We start from the raw sequence: 20,153 nt of genomic DNA on the forward strand, positions 1-20,153 counted from the left end.
GAACATAAAGAGTGAGGACAGAGACAAATGAAACAGGGAGAAGTGAACACTGTCATTTATTCTTTGTACACACACACACACACACACACACACACACTCTTATAGTTTTGCATTGCATGCTGGTTACCTTCTGTTTATCCGCGCTCATTTTTATGACTCGTAAGTATTTCATAAACAACTTTCCCTCTTTCAGAGACGTGACCTCGCTTCTACCCCAAGGCTTACACATTTTGACAGACGGTAGGGATCTTTTTCTCCTCCTTTTATAACAGCTGTATTTCTGAGCAGCCGTAATTATACGTCAACCTCAGAACGGCAAACAGCGACATGCAGCCATTCTATGCGTTTCGTTTCTTCTGTGCAGGAAGTTCTAAAGACAAACAATGAGTTCAATGATCTACACATTGTACAGATGTAAGCCACTTCCCTCGGCAGTGTATGCCGAAAGATCACAAGAGCTCTGATCTTGATTGTTACTGTAACCTCAGGGATTTCCAGGCACAAGATAAGCCACGTCTTAATCAGAGAAGGTTCCCCTTTTTAATCCTTTGTGCAGGTGCAAATCTGTGACTGAAAAGTCTTGCTATTCTAAATACAACGCGGTGATATTAGATCGTAAAATGTGCCAGGTTAGCGCTGAGGTTTTCTTCTATAATGTTCAAGAGTCCCAGCTTGCTCCAGGTTCTGGTTTTAGATTCAGTCGATGGAGAAATGAGGATTGTAGTGACGTCGTCGTGTCTCAAAAGTTTATTTATCACATACTAAACCCCCCCCCCCTCCCCCCTCCCCGCCCTCCCCTTCCCCCACTAGCCAGTTCTCTCCTCACACAATACAGTGGTGCTTGAAAGCTTGTGAAGCCTTTACAATTTTCTGCATAGATATGACATAGATATGACATAGATAGATATGACATAGATATGACATCATCGGATTTTCACAAAAGGCCTAAACGTAGATGAAGAGAATACGATTAAACAAATGAGACACAAATGTTATACCTGGTCATTTATTTATCGAGGAAAATGATGCAATGTTACATATCTGTGAGTGGTAAAAGGATGTGAACCTTTGCTTTCAGTATCTGGTGTGACCTCCTAAACGTTGATCAGTCCCGCACGTCGGCTTGGAGGAATTTTATCCCGTTCCTCAGTACAGAACAGCTTCACCTCTGGGATGTTCGTGAGTTTCCTCACATGAAATGCTCGATTCAGGTTCTTCCACAACATTTCTATAGGATTAAGGTCAGGACTTTGACTTGGCCGTTCCAAAACATTAACTTTTCTCTTCGTTAACCGTTCTTTGGTAGAACGACTCGCGTGTTTAGGGACGTTGTCTTGCTGCATGATCCACTTTCTCTTGAGATTCAGTTCACGTAGAGATGTCCTGACATTTTCCTTTAGAATTCGCTGGTATAATTCAGAATTCATTGCTCCATTAATGATGGCGAGTCGTCCTGGACCTGATGCAGCAAAACAGACTCAAACCACGATACTACCACCACCAGGTTTGACAGATGGGATAAAGTTCTTGTTCTGGAATGCAGTGTTTTCCTTTCTCCAAACATAATCCTTTTCATTTAAACCAAAAAGTTCTATTTTGGTCTCATCCATCCACAAAACATTTTTCCAATAGCCTTCTGGCTTGCCCACGTGATCTTCAGCAAGCTGCAGATGGACAGCAATGTTCTTTTTGGAGAGCAGTGGCTTTCTCCTTGCAACCCTGCCACGCACACCACTGTTGTTCAGTGTTCTCCTGATGGTGGACTCATGTACATTAACGTTAGCCAATGTGAGAGTTGCCTTTCGTTGCTTCAAAGTTACCCTTGGTTCCTTTGTGACCTCACAGACTATTACACGTCTTGCTCTTGAAGTGATCTTTGTTGGTCTCCACTCCTTGGGAGGGTAACGACGGTCTTGAATTTCCTCCATTGGTACCTAATCTGTCTGATTCTGGATTGATGGAGTCCAAACTCTATAGAGATGGTATTGTGACCTTTTCCAGCCTGATGAGCATCGACAACTCTTTTTCTGAGGTCCTCAGTAATCTCCTTTGATAGATCCCTGTTCTTTAAATAAAACAGGGTGCTCTATCACACCTGATTGAAATCCCATTGATTGAAAACATCTGACGCTAACGTGAACTGGAGGTTTACGTACTTTTGCCACTCACAGAAATGTAATATTGGATCATTTTCAGTTTGTCTGTACCTCCAGGGTTGGGGGTTCGAATCCCACCTCTGGTCTGTGTGCATGTATGTTCTGCCTGTGCTTTGGGGGTTTCCTCCAGATACTCCTGTTTCCTCCCCCGGCACAAAGACAAGCATTGTAGGTTGATTGTCATTTCCGAATTGTCCGTAGTGTGTGAATGAGGGTGTGATTGTACCCTGCAATGGGTTGGCACCCTGTCTTGTGCCCCAAGTTCCCTGGGATAGACTCCAAGCTCCCCCCGTGACTCTGTGTAGATGGATGGATGGATGGATGGATAAGACAGGCAGAGGTTTCTAGCAACTGCAGGCGCTAGGATTAGTAAATCTAGGCAACTAGACAAACAGGAATATAAGTCTTAGAATTGAGATTTTCTTCTTAACACTTCCAGGAACACATAAACTTTGTAAAATTGATGTCAGCAAGTCAACACGGATGTGAGGATGTTTATGTCAGGAACTTTGGAAGAACCAGGAAGTGCAATCAGAGGCAAAGAGGTAGAAAACAAGAGGCCTCAGTGGGAACTAATTTAGTATCCTTAGTTTCGATGCTAATCGTTTGTTTTTCTTTAGTTAGAACGTCAAAAAATACTTCAAATTAAATGTGGGAGAGTTTGCTTTGTTGTTATTGTCAAACTCTGTATCATGGAAGACAATACCAGATGATATTGAAACAATTTTACACAGAGACAAAGCGACCGGGATTTCCGGCTCTTTTTATTTTTTTTGACATGTAGGTGTTAGAGAAGATAATACACGACAAGAAACGCTTCAATAGAATTGAACAAAAGAGGATTCTGCCCTGACTCCTTCTTTAAACTTTGTCATGTGTCTTTGTCCTTTACAGCATCTATCATGTGAACTCCTTCAATTCTATCAGGCATACTTTCCCATACACCCAGGGTGCAGGATATCACAGCACTGACGGCACTGTACCCTCATCCCCGGGTCCTCTTCAAGCCTCGTTTTTGTACGTCACTCTGGTTAAGAACATCAGTCAGATCGCTCAGTGTCGATGTAAATGCAAAGACCCCCGGATCAGCAGCAAGGTCAGGAGTGTGTTCTCGTGGGAAAGGGGCAGGCCGATACTCCCGCAGCCGGCACACGGAGGTGGAATCCCGTTAATCCTGTTCCTGTTCTCTCCCTGCGCTCTGGGTTCTGATCCTAACGTGTCCGGACTCGCCTGTGGGAAGGCTCGCATGAGGACTGGAGCATGAGTGTGTCGTAAACCTCGCTATGGTTCATGTCAGTGCTAGCAGTGTCCTACAAGCCATGCAAGTCATCGATATCAAAGCGTCACATCATCCTATTATGCCATGCTTTCTTTGTTCAATGGAAAATAAATATTTGTAAGACAGGCTTGTCTTACAGAAATATACAGGTTCATAGACCGGCCCAGTCAGATATCGAGTCAAATAATCTAAAATTTGTAAGTATTACCAGAGAAATTAAGATGAAATATTCATACGCGTACATTTTTTCCCACAGCATAGAGCTTGATTATAATCCTACCGTTTTACTGACTGCTTTCAAACATTAGATTGCTTGGCTACATTATTAAATACAGGTACACCTGCCCTGTGTTTTTTTTTTTTTTTTGGTCTCCATCTCTTCCTCTTTTCTTATATCTCTCTTCCTCTCTCCTGTGCTTCTCCTTTCCTCTAAATTCCAGAATCTGAGAGGAAAGCGGGGGCAAACAAGACAGACTGGATTTTACACACGTCAAGTTTTGCCAGATGACAGAAATGAGGCTCCCTTTGCCAAGCATGGGTGGTTTTTGTGCCAGGAGATTTCTCGAACCAGCCCTTGTTGCATAAGATTGATCGAAAGAAAACCACAGAGTAGCTTTCTTCCTGCTGGTAATGAGCATTCCCAACATGGGTTAAAACTCAGATTAATCCAGATATCTAAAAGTGTTTTGGACTGGTAAAAAAAAATCACAAAAAAAAATGGTAAACAAACTCAGACTTTTATTCAAAGTGACTTGAATAGCAGATGGTCTTAGTATGGTTATTGGTTCTAGCTTTCTAAATGGGTTCTACTATGAAAGGTGAACCCTTGTTTGCAGAACAATGATGTAGAACCTTGAAAGAGGACGAAACGGAAAAACTATTATCGTGCTACAGTAGATTCAACCAAGAGCACTGGAGATAGTCTAAAGAACCAACGATCCAAGGATTTTAGATACAGGAGTCAGTCCTGATACAAGAAATTACATCAAAGTAATTAATGTTCATTCAGCAACATTGAAAATCTGTGTGACAGCTAAGGAAAGCTCTTTCTACCACTTGGGTACATGGAAGAACCTTGATGCATATCTTGTCTTTCTTGTGTCTTGAAGGGTGGCCAGTCAAACACAGTTGAGGTATGGTTTGGGAATTGACCCAATTCAGGTTCAGGTCCATTTTTGGTTTTGTAGGCAAACATCAGAGCTTTGAATCTACCCAAAGCCAGTTTGCAGGAATGCAGGAATAGTAGATGAACTAGGAGATAAGGACCTAATGGCGCACGCAGTAATCAAGTCTTAAATCTGCGACAGACACCTGAGTCAATTGCTCTAGATGAAGCTGCAATACCTTCTTTTATCTGCCAGGTTATATTATTTAGATCTTGTTCGATTAGAATTAATGGACCACTTCCAGTAGACTTTACCTGTACTTCTTGAAATTGCAACTGGCTTCCCTAAATCTTCAGCCAAAATCCTGGTTTTCACAGTAACAGCCCAGACCTGAGGGGTGATGATATTGGCTGTTCTCCCAGACAGAGCCTGTTTAAATTATTCTGCACCTTGTAGCCATGATCTCCTGAGGCCCATATAAAGAGTGTCCCACTTCTACTATAACTCAACTGTTAGACAGCTGTGCGTAGTATGATAGTCATTAAGGATATCACTCATGACTTCGAGGTTGTGGACTCACTTCGTATAAATTACTTCAGGTTCTTCACAGTTGTACTGGAATAAAGTGGTGGTAAAAATATTTTCCATGCTGTGATAAACAATGGGGTGGTGTGGTGGAGCCGGGTTCAACCGCAGAGTTGATTTCTTTTTTCCTATAACGAGAAATTCCGATGTGTTTTATTCCTCTTATAACATATTTGCCAGTGTAGCTTGTCATTCTTTATATATATATACGTATATATATACATATGTATATACATATACATATATATATACATACATATACATATATTAAGAAACCAGATTTGATCCTTTTTCCTCCACTCTTTGCAAAAAGAAGCCATTAAGGGTTCTTCAATGGTACTTTGGATAGTTAAGAGTCCTTTGCTTTCGGATAATGGTCCTACATAAAACCCTATCTGACAGGGAAACCTTCTGTTGTAGACTTCTACATAAAACCTCCACAGGGAGAAGCTGAAGAACCCTTAAATGGTTCTAGATTATTTTATTTTTTTATCCTACACTTCTAGAAAAAATACAACTTTAATGTTTCTTAAGGATTTTATTTTTGGATAGTTAAGACTTCTTTGCTTTCTATAGGGTTTTTATTTAAAGCTCTGCCTGATTGGGAATCGTTTGTTGGATTAGATATAAACCATTTAAGGGTTTTCAAGAAGGACAAGCTGAAGTATTCTTAAGAGTTCTAGATTTGACCTTGTCTTATCCATCCATGCATTCATCCATTTTCCATACCACAGGGTCAGCAGCCAGGCGGATATCCCAGGGAGCTCGGGGCACAAGGCGGGGGACACCCTGGATGGGGTGCCAAATCATCGCAGACACGATCACACACTACAGACAATTTGACTATCACGTAAATGCCAATCATCCTACAGTGTATGTCTGGAGGAGGAAACCGGAGAACCCGGAGGAAACCCCCAAAGCACGGTGAGAACATGCAAACTCCACGAACACAGGGCAGAGACAGGATCCGAACCCCCAACCCTGGAGGTACGAGTCAAACGTGCTAACGACTAATCCACCGTGCCCACTGATTTGACCTTGTATCCCACACTGTTAGAAAAAGAATCTGCACCTTCTGCTCCAGGCTTCTACATAGGTGAAGCTGAAGAACCCAAAAATGGTTTCTAGATTTGACATTTTATCCTACATTCCTTTTAATCCTACACATTTCATCCTGCAAAGAAACCCTCAACAGTTCTTCAAGGGTTCATTGAATAGTTAAGAGTACTTCTCTTTCTAAAAGGGTTCTACCTGGAATCTTTAAGGGTTTCCCAGAAGGACAAGCTCAAATGCCCATAAATGGTTCTAGTTTGGCCTGCATTCTTGTAAAAAAAAAAAAAAAAAAAAAAAACCCTCAAGGGATCTTTGGATAATTAAGAGTTTTACTTAAAACACTATTTGGTTGGGGAACCTTTTGTTAGTTAGGGTTATAAGTAGAAGAGTTTGACAGAAGGACATGCTGAAGAACCGGGTTCTAGATTTGACCGTTGCTCTTTTTAAGAAAGAACTCTTCAAATGTTTCTCAAGGTATCTTTGGATCTTTATGGGTTTTTACTTCAAAACTCTCTGGTAGAAAAAACTTTCTTTTGTAGAGTTCTACACAAACCCTTTAAAAGACACACTGAAAAACTCTTTCTGGTTTTTTACCCGTTTTTAAAAAAAATATTATTATTATTATTATTATTATTATTCTGCACCTACAGGATGTAGGCCTAGTTTTTCAGTACCTTTGCAGGGGTGATGCCGATTTAGAATTACTGTATGCTAACCCAATTATTACATATCTAATCATGTATATTCATAATTTAGTTTTCAAATAGCAGTAAGGAAAAACAATAGGCAGATAATTATGTTGTTGGTGTAGCTTTTGTTTAATGGTAAAGAGAAAACACACACACACACACACACACACACACACAAAACCCTTGAGCTCTTACTGATTAATCCAGACAGTGTTAAATGTTTAACAAGACACGTTAAGGAACATTTTAACTTCAGCAAAAAGAGTCTTCAACAGGTCAACTATAAATGATACACCTTTGTTTTACACACAAACACACACACACACATGCACAAGCACATATACACACACCTGGCAGCCCTGCCTTTTGCCTTATTGACACACACTCTCTCAGATCACTTATTTGCATAAGCATTTGCAAGTCAAACGAGTCTCTCAGCGTAGATGTGCAGGGGTCCCACACCGCACGTTCCGACACAGCCTCTCCCTCCTAACGCCAACAATAACTTTACGACACCGAAAGAAAGAAAAAAAAAACCCCAAAGCTAACAGCAGCAACACAGAACCCGAAAAATAAACTAGACGCCAAAAAAGCAAACTGAACATACACATGTAACCACATCATGTAACCACGTCAACCACAAACGCACCCTCTTTAAACACAAAGCACCAAACATGGTGACACTGGTGAAGTGAATTTGGTTCAGGAGTCGTAGGATAAAGTGCATGAACAGTTCTGGAGGAAAAGTGTGTACATGTAACGCAGGGCTTGAGAATATCAGTACGGAATCGTTGTACTGATTGCTGTGGTTTTCCTTTTTTTACTTTCTCTCTTCCACTCCCTCCACGTGTTGAGGGAAAGGGCGAGGAATCACATTCCTTTCAGAACATGAGATCTTCTCGTCCGAGATCTTTTGGATTGGCGTGCCGAGTGGGCCGAAACCGGCGGCGACGTGACTGAACGTGTAAAAGAAGTGCATTTCGGTTTCAGCCTCGCAAAAAAAAAAACACACGCACGCACTCGTCTGTTTGGATCTTGCGCACCTGGCTGACACACGACCACCTCGCCGACACGCCTTCGCCCAGAATCCCTTCATTTGCAAGTGGATTTGCAAGTCAAATGATATGCCATGTTCCCGGTGCCAACTCAAGGGTCGTGGAATGTGAGTTTGCTCCTCAATCTCCACTCATATGCAACACACACCCACACACGCACAAACACACACACACTTAACACAAATAAAAGATACATTGTGTTACCTGGTGAAGGTACACGCATACTTGTGCAATTCAAACATTGCTTTTCATAGCAAAAGAGTGTTTGGAAGTGACAAAATGGTGTATTAGCACAATATAATAGTATTATGCACATCGTTTTCAAGAACACATGTCCAACACATGGATAGGGGTATTTGACCTTGAATATTTGACCTTGTGGGGACCTTGTATCTGGTCTCCATAAGGAAAACCACTTCTTTAAGGTTAATGAGGTTAAGGTTAGATGTAAGTGTAGCAATAGCGTTAAGTACTGTAGTTGCATTAATAATTATGTCAGTGAAGGGTCTTCATAAAGACAGTGAGACAAATGTGTGTGTGTGTGTGTGTGTGTGTGTGTGTGTGTGTGTGTATGAGAGAGAGAGAGAGAGAGAGAGAGAGAGAGAGAGTGATCATTTGCAATGAGGATAATATTATGAGTCGGTGCGACGCTCCTTTAATCATTGTTCTCTCTTGAAGCCTCGAGGCTCCATGACACACTAATAAACCAACATGACAACAGCTGAGAAGTGGCCAGACGAGCTGAACTTATCCTACAGGATAGTTCGCCCCAAACGCTAACACTGCTAATGTGCTAATATACAAACTAGTTCGAAATATGCAAACGCCATCTTGTTGACTGATGTTTTCTCTCAAATCCTTTATCCATCTTATTTTGGCTCGCATCTGCTTCTGCGTTCGGAGGGTGACGCCAAGATCGGGGTGCCATTTGTGTCCCACTGATTTTTATACATTTATTAATCCATCCATCCATCCATCTATCCATCCATTTTCTATACCACTTATCATACACAGGGGGAGCCTGGAGCTTATCCCAGGGAGCTCAGGGCACAAGGCGGGGGACACCCTGCACCCCATCTCAGGGCACAATCACACACATATTCACACACTACGGACAATTTGGAAATGCCAACGCATGTCTTTGGAGTGGGAGAGGAAACTGGAGTACCCGGAGGAAACCCCTGGACCACAGGGAGAACGTGCAAGCTCTATAAGTTATGTTATAATATATATATATATATATATATATATATATATATATATATATATATATATATATATATATATATATATTATTCGAATAATATACACCTGCCCTAGTTCACTATATCTACAATTTTCTTGCTTTATAATCATTAAAATACTTGCAACGTGCAAATTCATTGAACATCTCATGCTTGGAGCATCCTTTTCTCCATGAGTTGCCTATTATAGGTTATGAAAAAGGTCCATTTTCATTCCCTCAACCCTGCTACCTGAACAATACGTCACATGTTCAACAGGAAGTTGCCTCATCTAATTTCCTGAAGCTCATCAATCAATAATTCTGTATTTTCAATTATATTGATACGGATGAATGAGGTCACTTTTTTAACATATTAACTTTTTTAACATAATGAGGTCACTTTTTTAACATATATAAGTAACATAGGTCACTTTTTTAACATAAGTGAGGTCACTTTTTTAACATATGAGGTCACTTTTTTAACACATGACCTTATAACATATAAGGTCACTTTTTTAACATATGAGGTCACTTTTTTAACATACGCTAATTTACCATATTTGTGTCTTTGCTAATTCCAACTCAACTGTGTTACTCGATTAAGAGGTGCCCGAGATTGTTGCTTGACATGGGTTAACAAGTTTTGTTTTTTAATCGGTAAATGAGAAGAGAAGAGATGAGATGAGAAGAGAAGAGAAGAGAAGAGATGAGATGAGATGAGATGGTGGGAGTGAGAAATTAACCCTTGCCTTCCCAGAATCACTCACTTACTCATATATGAACTAAAATGAATCATACTGGGAAAGTCCCAGCTCTGAGCCATGAAAAAAGGGTTATACAAACACACTCACGCACACTTATGGTTAAAAGTGAAATGAGAATGATCTATTCCCTGATAGTGAGGCCATTATTAGTAATAATAATAATAATAATAATAATAATAATAATTAATAAGAGCGGTTTACATTTAAAACTATTAAACGCCCAGGACCTGTGTGGTGATCCAATCCTCACTCTTATAACTAGATACACCTTTTCTTTTCTTTTTTTCAATTCTAGTATGAATTATTCACAGTAGGTCATGAATAAATAAAAAGCTTTAAGAGGAAAAACTGAATAATAATAATAATATTAATAATAATAATAATAATAATAATAAACACAGTTTCAGGAGCTTTAACTCACAAACCCCCTAAGTAATTTACATACAGCTCTAATCTAATCTAATAATCACAAAAGCTGTGACTAGCGGAGGGTGTTATGGATATAGGTTGTGTGAGTCATGGTGTTGTCGGCGTGTTGGTGTTATGGGGAGCACTTTGTCATCCTGTCATACATCTCTGAGAGCTTTGTGTCAAGTGTAAATATTTAGAGTCGAACCTACGTACACACTTACCCCCAGATTAAGTCACTTATAAGCTCAAATGTGCCTGCAGTATGAGGAGAATTTGTCAAAAATGCTCGTGAGCTGCAATTAGACAGTGCATCAGATTGTTGTTGTGCAAAATTGGGCATGTTCCCCACTTGTCGCATATTTTCCACCAAGATAAAAAAAAAACATGTCCTAATGCAGTCTTACCATCCTTGTGATGAAGTTCCATCTATTAGCTGCATTAACAATTGTCAGTGGAGTGTGTGTGTGTGTGTGTGTGTGTGACCTCTGACCTCTACTGTTTGGTTTTTTTTTGTTTTTTTACAGTGTCTTCTCCACCTGCTACTCAAACACCACAAATGCCATTCTGTCTCTGTCTCTCACTCTCTCTCACACACACACACACACACACACACACTTGATATGTAGTAAACCCCTACAGGGAATTCTAATTCAAAGCAAATGTTCATGAAGTGAACAAAGCCTGTGTCAGGTGATCTGATGATTTCCCAATCGCACTGCTCAGAACAGTCGAAATCACTAGGTGCGATTTGGATTGCAAATGTGCTCATACAGGTATGCAAATACTGCTATACTAACTTAACAAGTCTGTCTCCTCCCACCATCTCACTTCACTCTCTCCCTTCAGTCACAATGTCTCCAGTCCCACATAAACTCCCTGCGCTGCGACTTCACAAGGCCTGAAAATCCCTGACATTCTGAAGGTGTTTGGCGACATCTACTGGTACAGTTTTGAAGGTTTCCTCCTTTCGACCTTGACTTGTACAGTACATCACTTATCATTATTAAAATATCTGCATTTGAATTCTGGCATCACAGAATGAGGGAGTGTACAAATGAGCTCTCTGACCAGTTACTAATCCATTTGTAGTGTGTTGTGATCATCTTGACCAATCGCATCTTGACACTCCTTGGGATGTTTTGATGAGTCACGGCATTCACATGATCTGAAGTTTACCAGTTTGAAAAATATTAACTGGGGGCGTATGGGGGGTTTAGTCGTTAGCACGTCCGTCTCACACCCTTGGGGGTTCAATTCCCGTCACTGCTCTGTGTGAGTGCGGAGTTTGGATGTTCTCCCCGTGCGGCGGGGGTTTCCTCCGGGTACTCCGGTTTCCTCCCCCAGTTCAAAGACATGCTATGTAGGCTGATTGGCATGTCCAAAGTGTCCATAGTGTATGAATGGGAGTGTGATTTTGCCCTGTGATGGATTGGCACCCTGTCCAGGGTGTACCCCGTGTCGTGCCCGATGCTCCCTGGAATAGGCTCCAGGTTCCCTGCGACCCCACGATACCTCCTTATGAATTCTGAAGTGTTCAGTTTTTCTTATTACGGTTTTGTGTTATTAAATAAAGAACTCTGGGAGGCTCGGTGGCTTAGTGGTTAGCACGTTTGCCTCGAACCTACGGGGGATCGGATCCTGTCTCCGCCCTGTTTTTGCATGTTCTCCTCGTTCTCCATGTTCTCGCTTCAGGGCTTTCCTCCCCCAGTTAAAGACATGCGCTGTAGGCTGATTAAAAAATGTCCATAGTGTGTGAATGTGTGTGATTGTGCCTTGAGATGTAGTGTGCCCCACCTTGTGCCCCAAGTTCCCTGGAATAGGCTCCAGGCTCCCCTGCAACTCTGTACAGGATAGGCTGTATGGATGGACATCGTGCTCTTTATCTGTTCATAGTTACATTTAATCTTGTGGACCATCTGCGAAAAAGTTAGCTGTTGTCATCACTTACAGCTATAAGAAGTCATTTTCTCACCAGCCTCTTTTTTTCCCCTCCATCTCTTGATGGTGGAACGTCCAGCATAAAAGTGTACGCTGTTGCTATAGTCTACAGGCGAGTGTGATTCATTTGCCAGATGATTTTTATTCTGAGCCACTTGGGGATAGAATGTAATTCATGACTCGGTGCTGAAAGGCCCCACATTGACTCTCTGGTAGTCCTGAGATTTGAACACATCCTTCTGGGTTACTAGCACACAACATTTACTGCTGCACTGCCATATAACACACTTTTTTATCTTCACAAGCCACAAACAGGCTGATATGCAAATGTAAGAGCAACATGAGAGAGACAGACAACACAGAGAGAGAGAGAGAAAAAAATACAGGTGCACTACTAAAGTTAAACACACACTATCAGCTATGCAAAAACAGCAGACGTGAGCAGAAGCCGAATCTTTAAATGGGAACATTCCATCACGTAGGTGCTTCTGACCCACTGACAACGTGAGAGGCGGAGCAGAGGATTAATCAGATTTTCGTGTGTAACCATTTCCTGCCTTGGTACACCAGTACATCCTCTTCATGCTAACCTTTAGTGATTGGAAGGATGTGGTTTACAGAAACAAACAACACATGCCACACAATACATTTATTCCATTACACCCCCAACCACACACAAACATAAGCATAGGGTACGCTAAAGTCGATCAGTTCAGGGTCAACTACAGTGTGACACATTTCTGAAGGTATTCTTGCCCCCCGATTAAGTCTGGGATCAGATGTAGATCACATGTTGCCGGCTCACACCTGTCCTAGTATTCTTATTTCATTTACTCAAGTCAGAATCCAGTCTAAACACACGGCAGGGGGATTTAAGGTTGCAACCGCTATTGAATGCAGTATGGGGGTCAATTCTTTTTCCAGTCAAAATATACACACTGATATTTCACAATTCTTGTCATATTCCAGCAGCTGTAAAATTTAAAAAAAAAACGTGCTCAGGGTCAATACGTTGGGCCGTGTGGCACCGCAAGATCTGTAAACAAACAAACAAAAAAAAAAACAAGTGCACAACAAACATCCAACCAATCTGGACAAGGAGGTGATTGCATATGTTTTCACCTGTGTGGGTGAAACACCGCGAAATTATTCCAGCTTGCCATCAGAAGTCACATAATTAGTTGAGAGGAGTCAATCTGTGTGCAATTCAAATATCACTCGAGTTCAGTATAATCACGCACGTTCCAAGAAGAATCAAACCTACAGCTTTAGCCAAGAATAATGCATTAAATACAAAGCTGATAGAGACGTATCCCTGATGTAGAGGTTGGAATCTCCCTCTTTCAGACAATTTGATACAATAGAAAACAATATAGTTAAACAAGTAGCGATTCGATTCACTAGTGATCCAATATGATTCGGTTCAGCACTGATATGATTCAATTCAATATGATTCAGTTCAGTTTGTTGATGTCCTGCTGAGCTTTTGTCAAAACTTTTGGTAGATAAGTAAATCACTATTCTGGTGAATAAGTATGCAACCAAGACATGTTTGCTTATTTTTGTTTGTTTGTTTTGTTTAATTAACCTTTGCATCACAAGAAAGAAATATTTTAGCACATTCAAACAGACATAATGTTTGAATCAAATGGTAAAAAAAATCTCAATGAAGTCTATTTCAAATCCAGGTCGTAATGCTACAAGGTGCAGAAAGGAGGGCAAAACGTACACAAGAGACTGTATTATAATTCTGGAATTCACTTGAAGCCACGTTCATTCTTACTTCTGATATAATTACTACAGGTGAACTTAACTGGGCTACTGATGGAAAGGTCATGAGTTCAAATCCCAGCACCACCACCAAGCTGCCTTCTGATGAGTCCTCGAGCAAAATCCTTAACCTTGAACTGCTCGGTTGCATCCTGTCATGATTATAAGTTGCTTTGGATAAGCCAAATAAGCAAAATACACCTGTAACTATTAAATCAGGTTTGAGAGCTGTACTGATGAGCACATTCAGGACAGATGCGAGAACTTTTTTGTTCAGTTTGAAAATGAGGTCATGGCTGAAAGCTACATGGTATGAAATGGGTGAAAGGTTCATCATAACTCAGATTAATATGATGGAATGGATGAAGAGATACGCTTTCCTGTATTTTGTCTCTATAAAAAACATTTCTGCACCCATGTGTCCATATACATGCACACACACACACACACACACACACACACACACTTACACATACTTTCAAAAATGTTTGTGAAATCATTCAACATGAACTAAGCCAGTGCTTCACATGTAGCATTTCAGTTATTGCTTTTCTGAAAGAAATTTAAAAAAAAAAAAAAAAGAAAAAGAAATAGGCCAAGCAGTGCAAATACACAAATATAAAAAATAAAAAACTGTAAAAACACATTTTGATGCATTGCATACGAGAGGTCCACGAGGTATAGCCTTGACCTAAACTCCGAATTGTCACCATTCGCCTCTTATATTCACAGTTGACACAAACACCAGTGTAAGAACTGCACAACTGTATAAAAACAAATCGATCCATAGCCAAAAGTGATGAATAAAAATGCAGCTCTTTTGTCCTTTTAAGGAAGAAAAGTACCGTAAGACTGCGGGGGCTGAAAGAAAGTAAGAGCGAGAAAAAAAAAAAAGAAAGAAAAAAAATCTTCAAAAGGTCCTCCGGCAGACTATTTTCCATCACACCGTTTCCCGCCTGACCCACGTGTTAAAGGTGACGAATGGTTTCGTCCCTGACTGCGTCTCGTGAAGAGTGGAACCTGTAAACAGACAAAAATAAAGTCTCAAGATGCAATAATACATCTTCATGTCTATATAATACACTTATAATAATATCTGGGACTTGCCGATATGTTGCAACAGAAATAAAAACTGAGTGAAACAGCGCCATCTGCTGGTGAGACTCGAATACAAACACATCTACACGAGTCAAAATTGAGACATCCTGCTGGTACGTTCCCACCTTCTGCTCCAAACCACACCATGTACCCACATTAAAACGCAAAAAAAAAGTAACATGCCTCGATCACGTTTAGTTTCCTCATGAAACTCAAACCGTGTTGTGGCCTTTAAGGGGATCCCCCTATAGATCATATAATTAAACCTGCTTCTGATCTGTCTCAGATAGTTTAACAGTTGCTAAACTCTCAATTCTTAATTGTTTCACAGTAATATGACAAGCTGTGGGTTTTTGGGGGGGGGGGGTTTATTTTGCATTATTAACTTGCAAGGGGAAGAAAAAAAAAAAAGAGGCTGATGAGGGAATGACAGTATGACTGTTTATAGATATTCGTATTAATGAACTAGTTTTTAATGTAACTATAAATGGATAAATTATGTTGCATCATTCTTTAATAAATAGAAAATTGTTCTGAAGGGTAGTGTATTAAATATTCAACCTTTCAGGATGTGCGGTTATTAGAAAATTAATCAACTTCAGGCCACATCACATGACTTTGTTGAGAACTTTCCTATAACAGCATGCCCCAAGAGTGGTTTATTCCAAACACAATTACTGGATACATATTTAAAAAAAAAAAAGAAAAAGTAATGTTATATTTATTTCCTCCCCCCACCCACGAATTATCAATAGGCTACAAAAGCAGCAAAATGTATTTTTGTACATGCAAATGCGTACAATATGCTCTGGAAGGGTGAAAACTGAGTGTTCTGCTCAAGCTGTTCTTCTACATTGTTCTAATTTCTACATTGGCTGCATTCCAATATGGTTTTAACGCACCCTTACCGACTTCCCCTCACTATTTCCCCTTGGGGGAAATCCCCGTTGCGCTCACAAGGGCTGATCCGAAGCTTGCTTCAGCTTACTTTTACTTAAAGTCTTAAAAATAAACCATTTCATTTTCTGCAACATTATCTGTACACGACTGCTTACTTCAGTATTTTATTCTTACTATGTCTGAAATTAATGGGTCCTCTAATTTAAAAAAAAAAAAAAAAAAAGATTTAGTTTAGGAAAGTCATTCAGTTCTCCAGGACATCGATTATGCGTCATCACATTTGTTTGTAAGCGTTCTGAAATTTAACCGGGAGTGTGGGCGTGCCCAGGGAACACTTTATCCCACAGTACACCTGTTCATTTCCAAGAAACACTGAGCTCGAAACATCTTACTCGGGGCGTGTCGGGGCTGCTGAACGGCGAAGGCTCGGCCGAGTGGTTCTCCTTGTCGGACGAGCTGTCTCGCCGCCTGTGCGCAAACTTCCTCTTCAACGCTTCGGCAATAAGAGAAGCGGGGTCCGACGCACACGAGCTCCCTTTACTCCTTTTCCGTGCAGGTGTCCCTCCTGGAGACCTAAACGCACCATCACAACACACACAGCTCAGGACACGAGTCAACATACAGTCATATTATTGACTATAACTTTTAGGATCCTGATGTGACTGGTCTCTGGACATGAAACCTGCTTGTCCCTGGCACACGGGCTACTGGTATGCCCAGCATTGACTTAGCCCATAGTAGAGACAGAGAACATAATGACCATACCATTTTAAAGATACAACATCCAATGGATCCCATTTTTCAGGCCTGTGAATAAGCTCCACCAGAGTCAGAACAAAGTCAATCAAGCTCTGCCACTTTTTCTTTAAGGGGAACTCATGGGGCGATTGTAATGTTCAGAGGATTCTGGATTAGTAGATGAAAGAGGATGAATTGAAATTTGCCTCGCAGGCAGCTAAAAATAAATAAATAGATAGATAGATTGATTGATTGATTAACTAATTAATACATCGCAACCTGTCCCTTTAATTGAAATCTGCATTGGGGATTTAAACGGAGGAAGAGCACTGAAGTGAAAATGTCGCGAGTGTATGTGTACCTCTCCACATTGCGAAGTTTAACCTTGTTCATATCCTTCAGGACATCAAGCATGGAAGGAACTGCAGGTGGTGAGGACTCGTACACTCCAGATTTACCCATCCTGGCTGCCTGCCTCTGTCGAATCACGTCCGAGACCTGCGCCGAGCCAATCCCAGGGGAAGGAGGAAGAGGAGGAGGAGGAGGAGGAGGAGCTGTGAAAGGAGTCGAGGTAAAAAGAGGACCAGGAAAAGGTGTACACGGAGTGGCGGGATTGCACGGGAGGGGACCGTCTGCTGGAATAAAAAGAAAAAGTGCAGCACTGTGTAAACAGGAAGTGAGTATTTACACACTAATCCATTTATCCAAGAGGCTTTAATAGTTCGGCTAACGTATAACTCATAATCAGGTCTTGTGCTACTTTAATTCATTTGTGATTGGGAGGTTACCTGTTGGAGTGGTGACGATCAATGCAATCTGAGCTCGTAATTTCTGTAATTCAACCTCCAGTGCTTGGATCTTCTCGAGGGCCTCTGGTTGTGTGCTTGATGCTTGTGTGGTGTGTAATTTCTGCTCACGCAGGGCTGCGGGAACAGGCCGTACACACACAGCTGCGGTAGTTTCAAAGCCGTGCGGCCGTCCGTGCTTCCTCGGCGGGACGGAATTCCTGCAATAGCGGTCATCTGATGATTCCGTGAGGAAATCTCTTGCAATGCGACAACGCCATTAAAAGCAAGTATATAAAATATCGGACATGTTTTGTTTTTTTTTAAATGAAAAACATTAAACTCATAGCTCCATTCGAAGACTAAAAGGACCAAATGTCTATCATGGGTCGGCTGATTATTGGCATTTGGGGGAAATTGGAGATGTGTACAATGATTTTTCCCCCGAACAACACACAAGCCCAAACCAGATCAAATCTGTTACAACATACCACCCTGCTGTTTCCTTCCCCATATATTCCCCAACTGTAGCAGAGTTCACAGTGAAGCATTAAAAACAATCTACCGTATAAAGCTCAACTACCTGAACTTGGTGCAGCTGTCTCCTTCGTCATCGGCCACCCATAACACATCCGCTAGCGACGGGATGGCGAGCGCATCCACCGACACTTCGACATGACCATGTCTCCTGGTCGTCTGTAAAAAAGGAACCTGACCAGACAGAAGGGAGCCGAAAGGGCAAAGTCATTAAAAAGGTTTCATTTAAAAAGGTCTTCTTTTTTTTTTTTTTAAAACAAGACACATAATCAATACATTACTACAGGTTGCCGGCTAGAAGTGTGTCCGTTAAACCCTTTAATATATGAGAAAGTGAAGATGTACTGCATATCTGCAATATTGGTTTTCTTATCCAAACACTTACTGGAAAAATGAATGAATGATGAATAGACTTAAATCAATAACATTTCATTCATTCATCCTGGTCAGGGTGGCAATGGAGAGCTTATCGCAGGAATACACCCTGGATGGGATGCCATTCCATCACAAGGCACCATGCGCACACACACACACACACACTTGCACCTAAGGGTAATTTAGTGTAGCTGATCCACGTACTAGCATGGTTTTGGGAGGTGGGAGGAAATCCATGAAGACACGAGTAGAGCATGCAGAGAATCTGCACAGACAGTAAACAAAGCTCAGGATCAAAGCTGACGCTGCCCACCAGGTAACTTGAATGGCCAAAAGTAAGTGGACACCTGATCGTTACGCTCATATCTGGGGTTTCCCGAAACTGTTTCCGCAAAGTTGGAAGTTCAAATGGATTAGGATGACTTTGTTGGCTGTAGCATTACAATTTCATTCACTGGAACCAAGTAGCCCAAAACCTGTTCCAGCAGGACAATGCCCGTGAGCACAAAGCGAGGTCCATGAAGGTTTTCCAAGGGTGGAGTGGTGGAAGAAGTTGAGTGGCCATGCACAGAGTCCTGATTGATGGAGCACAAATACCCACAAACTCTAGTTTGTGGAAAGCCTTTCCAGAAGGATATTAGAACAGCAAAGGAGGACTACATCTGAAATGGGATGTTCAAAAAGCACATGTACTTGTCATTGGTCAGGTGTTCACATACTTTTGACCATATAGGGTCTCTCAATTACAAAATATACTGTGCAGCACTAATAGTCTCAACACTGCTCCAATAAGCATTAGAGGTCGTCAGATTTATCGATTTTGGCGATTGATCAGCACCGATAACTGATTGCTGGAACTAAATTTTAAAAAAATCCACACCAATAGTTTTTCCCGGTTGAGGGAATACTCATTCAGTATGAATGTTAAAAATGATTATAGTTACCGTACCTGGAAATGGAGCCGAGGATAAGGTGTCAGAGGGAGATTCGATCCGATCATGCGGACAACGCTGCGATATTGTCCACACAAAGTGCTCTCCCAAACTGGAACCAGCTGCAATTAAGCAAATGGAGCTTTTAACACATTAGAGAACAAGACAACAACACATTTACAGTTATTGTTAAGAAGGGATCCAACTGGAGATGATTCGAAAGTCCACTTACCATGTCTTGGGGAACCCCAAAATACTCCAGGACACATCTCATCACATGGACGAGGTCTTCGAGCAAAGACATGATCACTACGACCTTCTGTGGTCAATGTAGATCTGAGTGTAAGCCTGAGCAGGATTACTGCAGTGATCACAGCTCAATTCAAAACACTGCAGCAACACTGGCTTCCTACACGTGGTGCAGGAGGATCAAATAAACAGCATGTCGTTCAATTCTGAAATAAGGAACGATAATTTAAAAATAATAATAATAATAAACATATACAACATTAACAACACACTAGTACCAACATCAGTGCTAGCACCAACACACAACCCCTGATCAGTTAACCTTCAATGTAAACTACAACTAATTTACTGAACAATATCTATAATTCAACCAAATATGCATTGCAGCTTTCCTTATATTTATACACATACGTACGAATTACAGAACTACTAAACAAAAAAATGCATAAATACATCATTAATAACGAACACCAACCTCTCCAGCTTACTCACGCGTACGTGCTATGCA

The 20,153-nt window shown here is 41.1% G+C and overlaps 1 protein-coding gene across 1 annotated transcript; it reads right to left on the minus strand.

Moving 5' to 3' along the window:
- Positions 1-14,120: 14,120 nt before the first annotated feature.
- mtfr2 (mitochondrial fission regulator 2) lies at positions 14,121-20,146 on the minus strand. The gene is made up of 8 exons (XM_053644258.1): positions 20,121-20,146; positions 19,629-19,851; positions 19,414-19,518; positions 18,136-18,263; positions 17,556-17,773; positions 17,129-17,402; positions 16,422-16,602; positions 14,121-15,051 (listed from the first exon to the last, which is right to left on the minus strand). The coding sequence occupies exons 2-8, from the start codon at positions 19,698-19,700 to the stop codon at positions 14,962-14,964; spliced, it is 1,068 nt and encodes a 355-aa protein (XP_053500233.1). The 5' UTR covers positions 19,701-19,851; positions 20,121-20,146; the 3' UTR covers positions 14,121-14,961.
- Positions 20,147-20,153: the final 7 nt, after the last annotated feature.

The sequence above is a fragment of the Ictalurus furcatus genome, chromosome 15 (assembly GCF_023375685.1).
Source record: "Ictalurus furcatus strain D&B chromosome 15, Billie_1.0, whole genome shotgun sequence".
NCBI lineage: Eukaryota > Metazoa > Chordata > Actinopteri > Siluriformes > Ictaluridae > Ictalurus > Ictalurus furcatus.

What these genes read in the sequence shown, in the direction of transcription:
- mtfr2 (XM_053644258.1), bottom strand. Translation starts at nt 19,700, where the DNA reads ATGTCTTTGCTCGAAGACCTCGTCCATGTGATGAGATGTGTCCTGGAG. An exon ending in GATCGTCACCACTCCAACAG is followed by an intron (nt 17,403 to 17,555) that starts GTAACCTCCCAA and finishes TTTTTATTCCAG; the next exon opens with CAGACGGTCCCCTCCCGTGC. An exon ending in AAACTTCGCAATGTGGAGAG is followed by an intron (nt 16,603 to 17,128) that starts GTACACATACAC and finishes TGGTGCGTTTAG; the next exon opens with GTCTCCAGGAGGGACACCTG.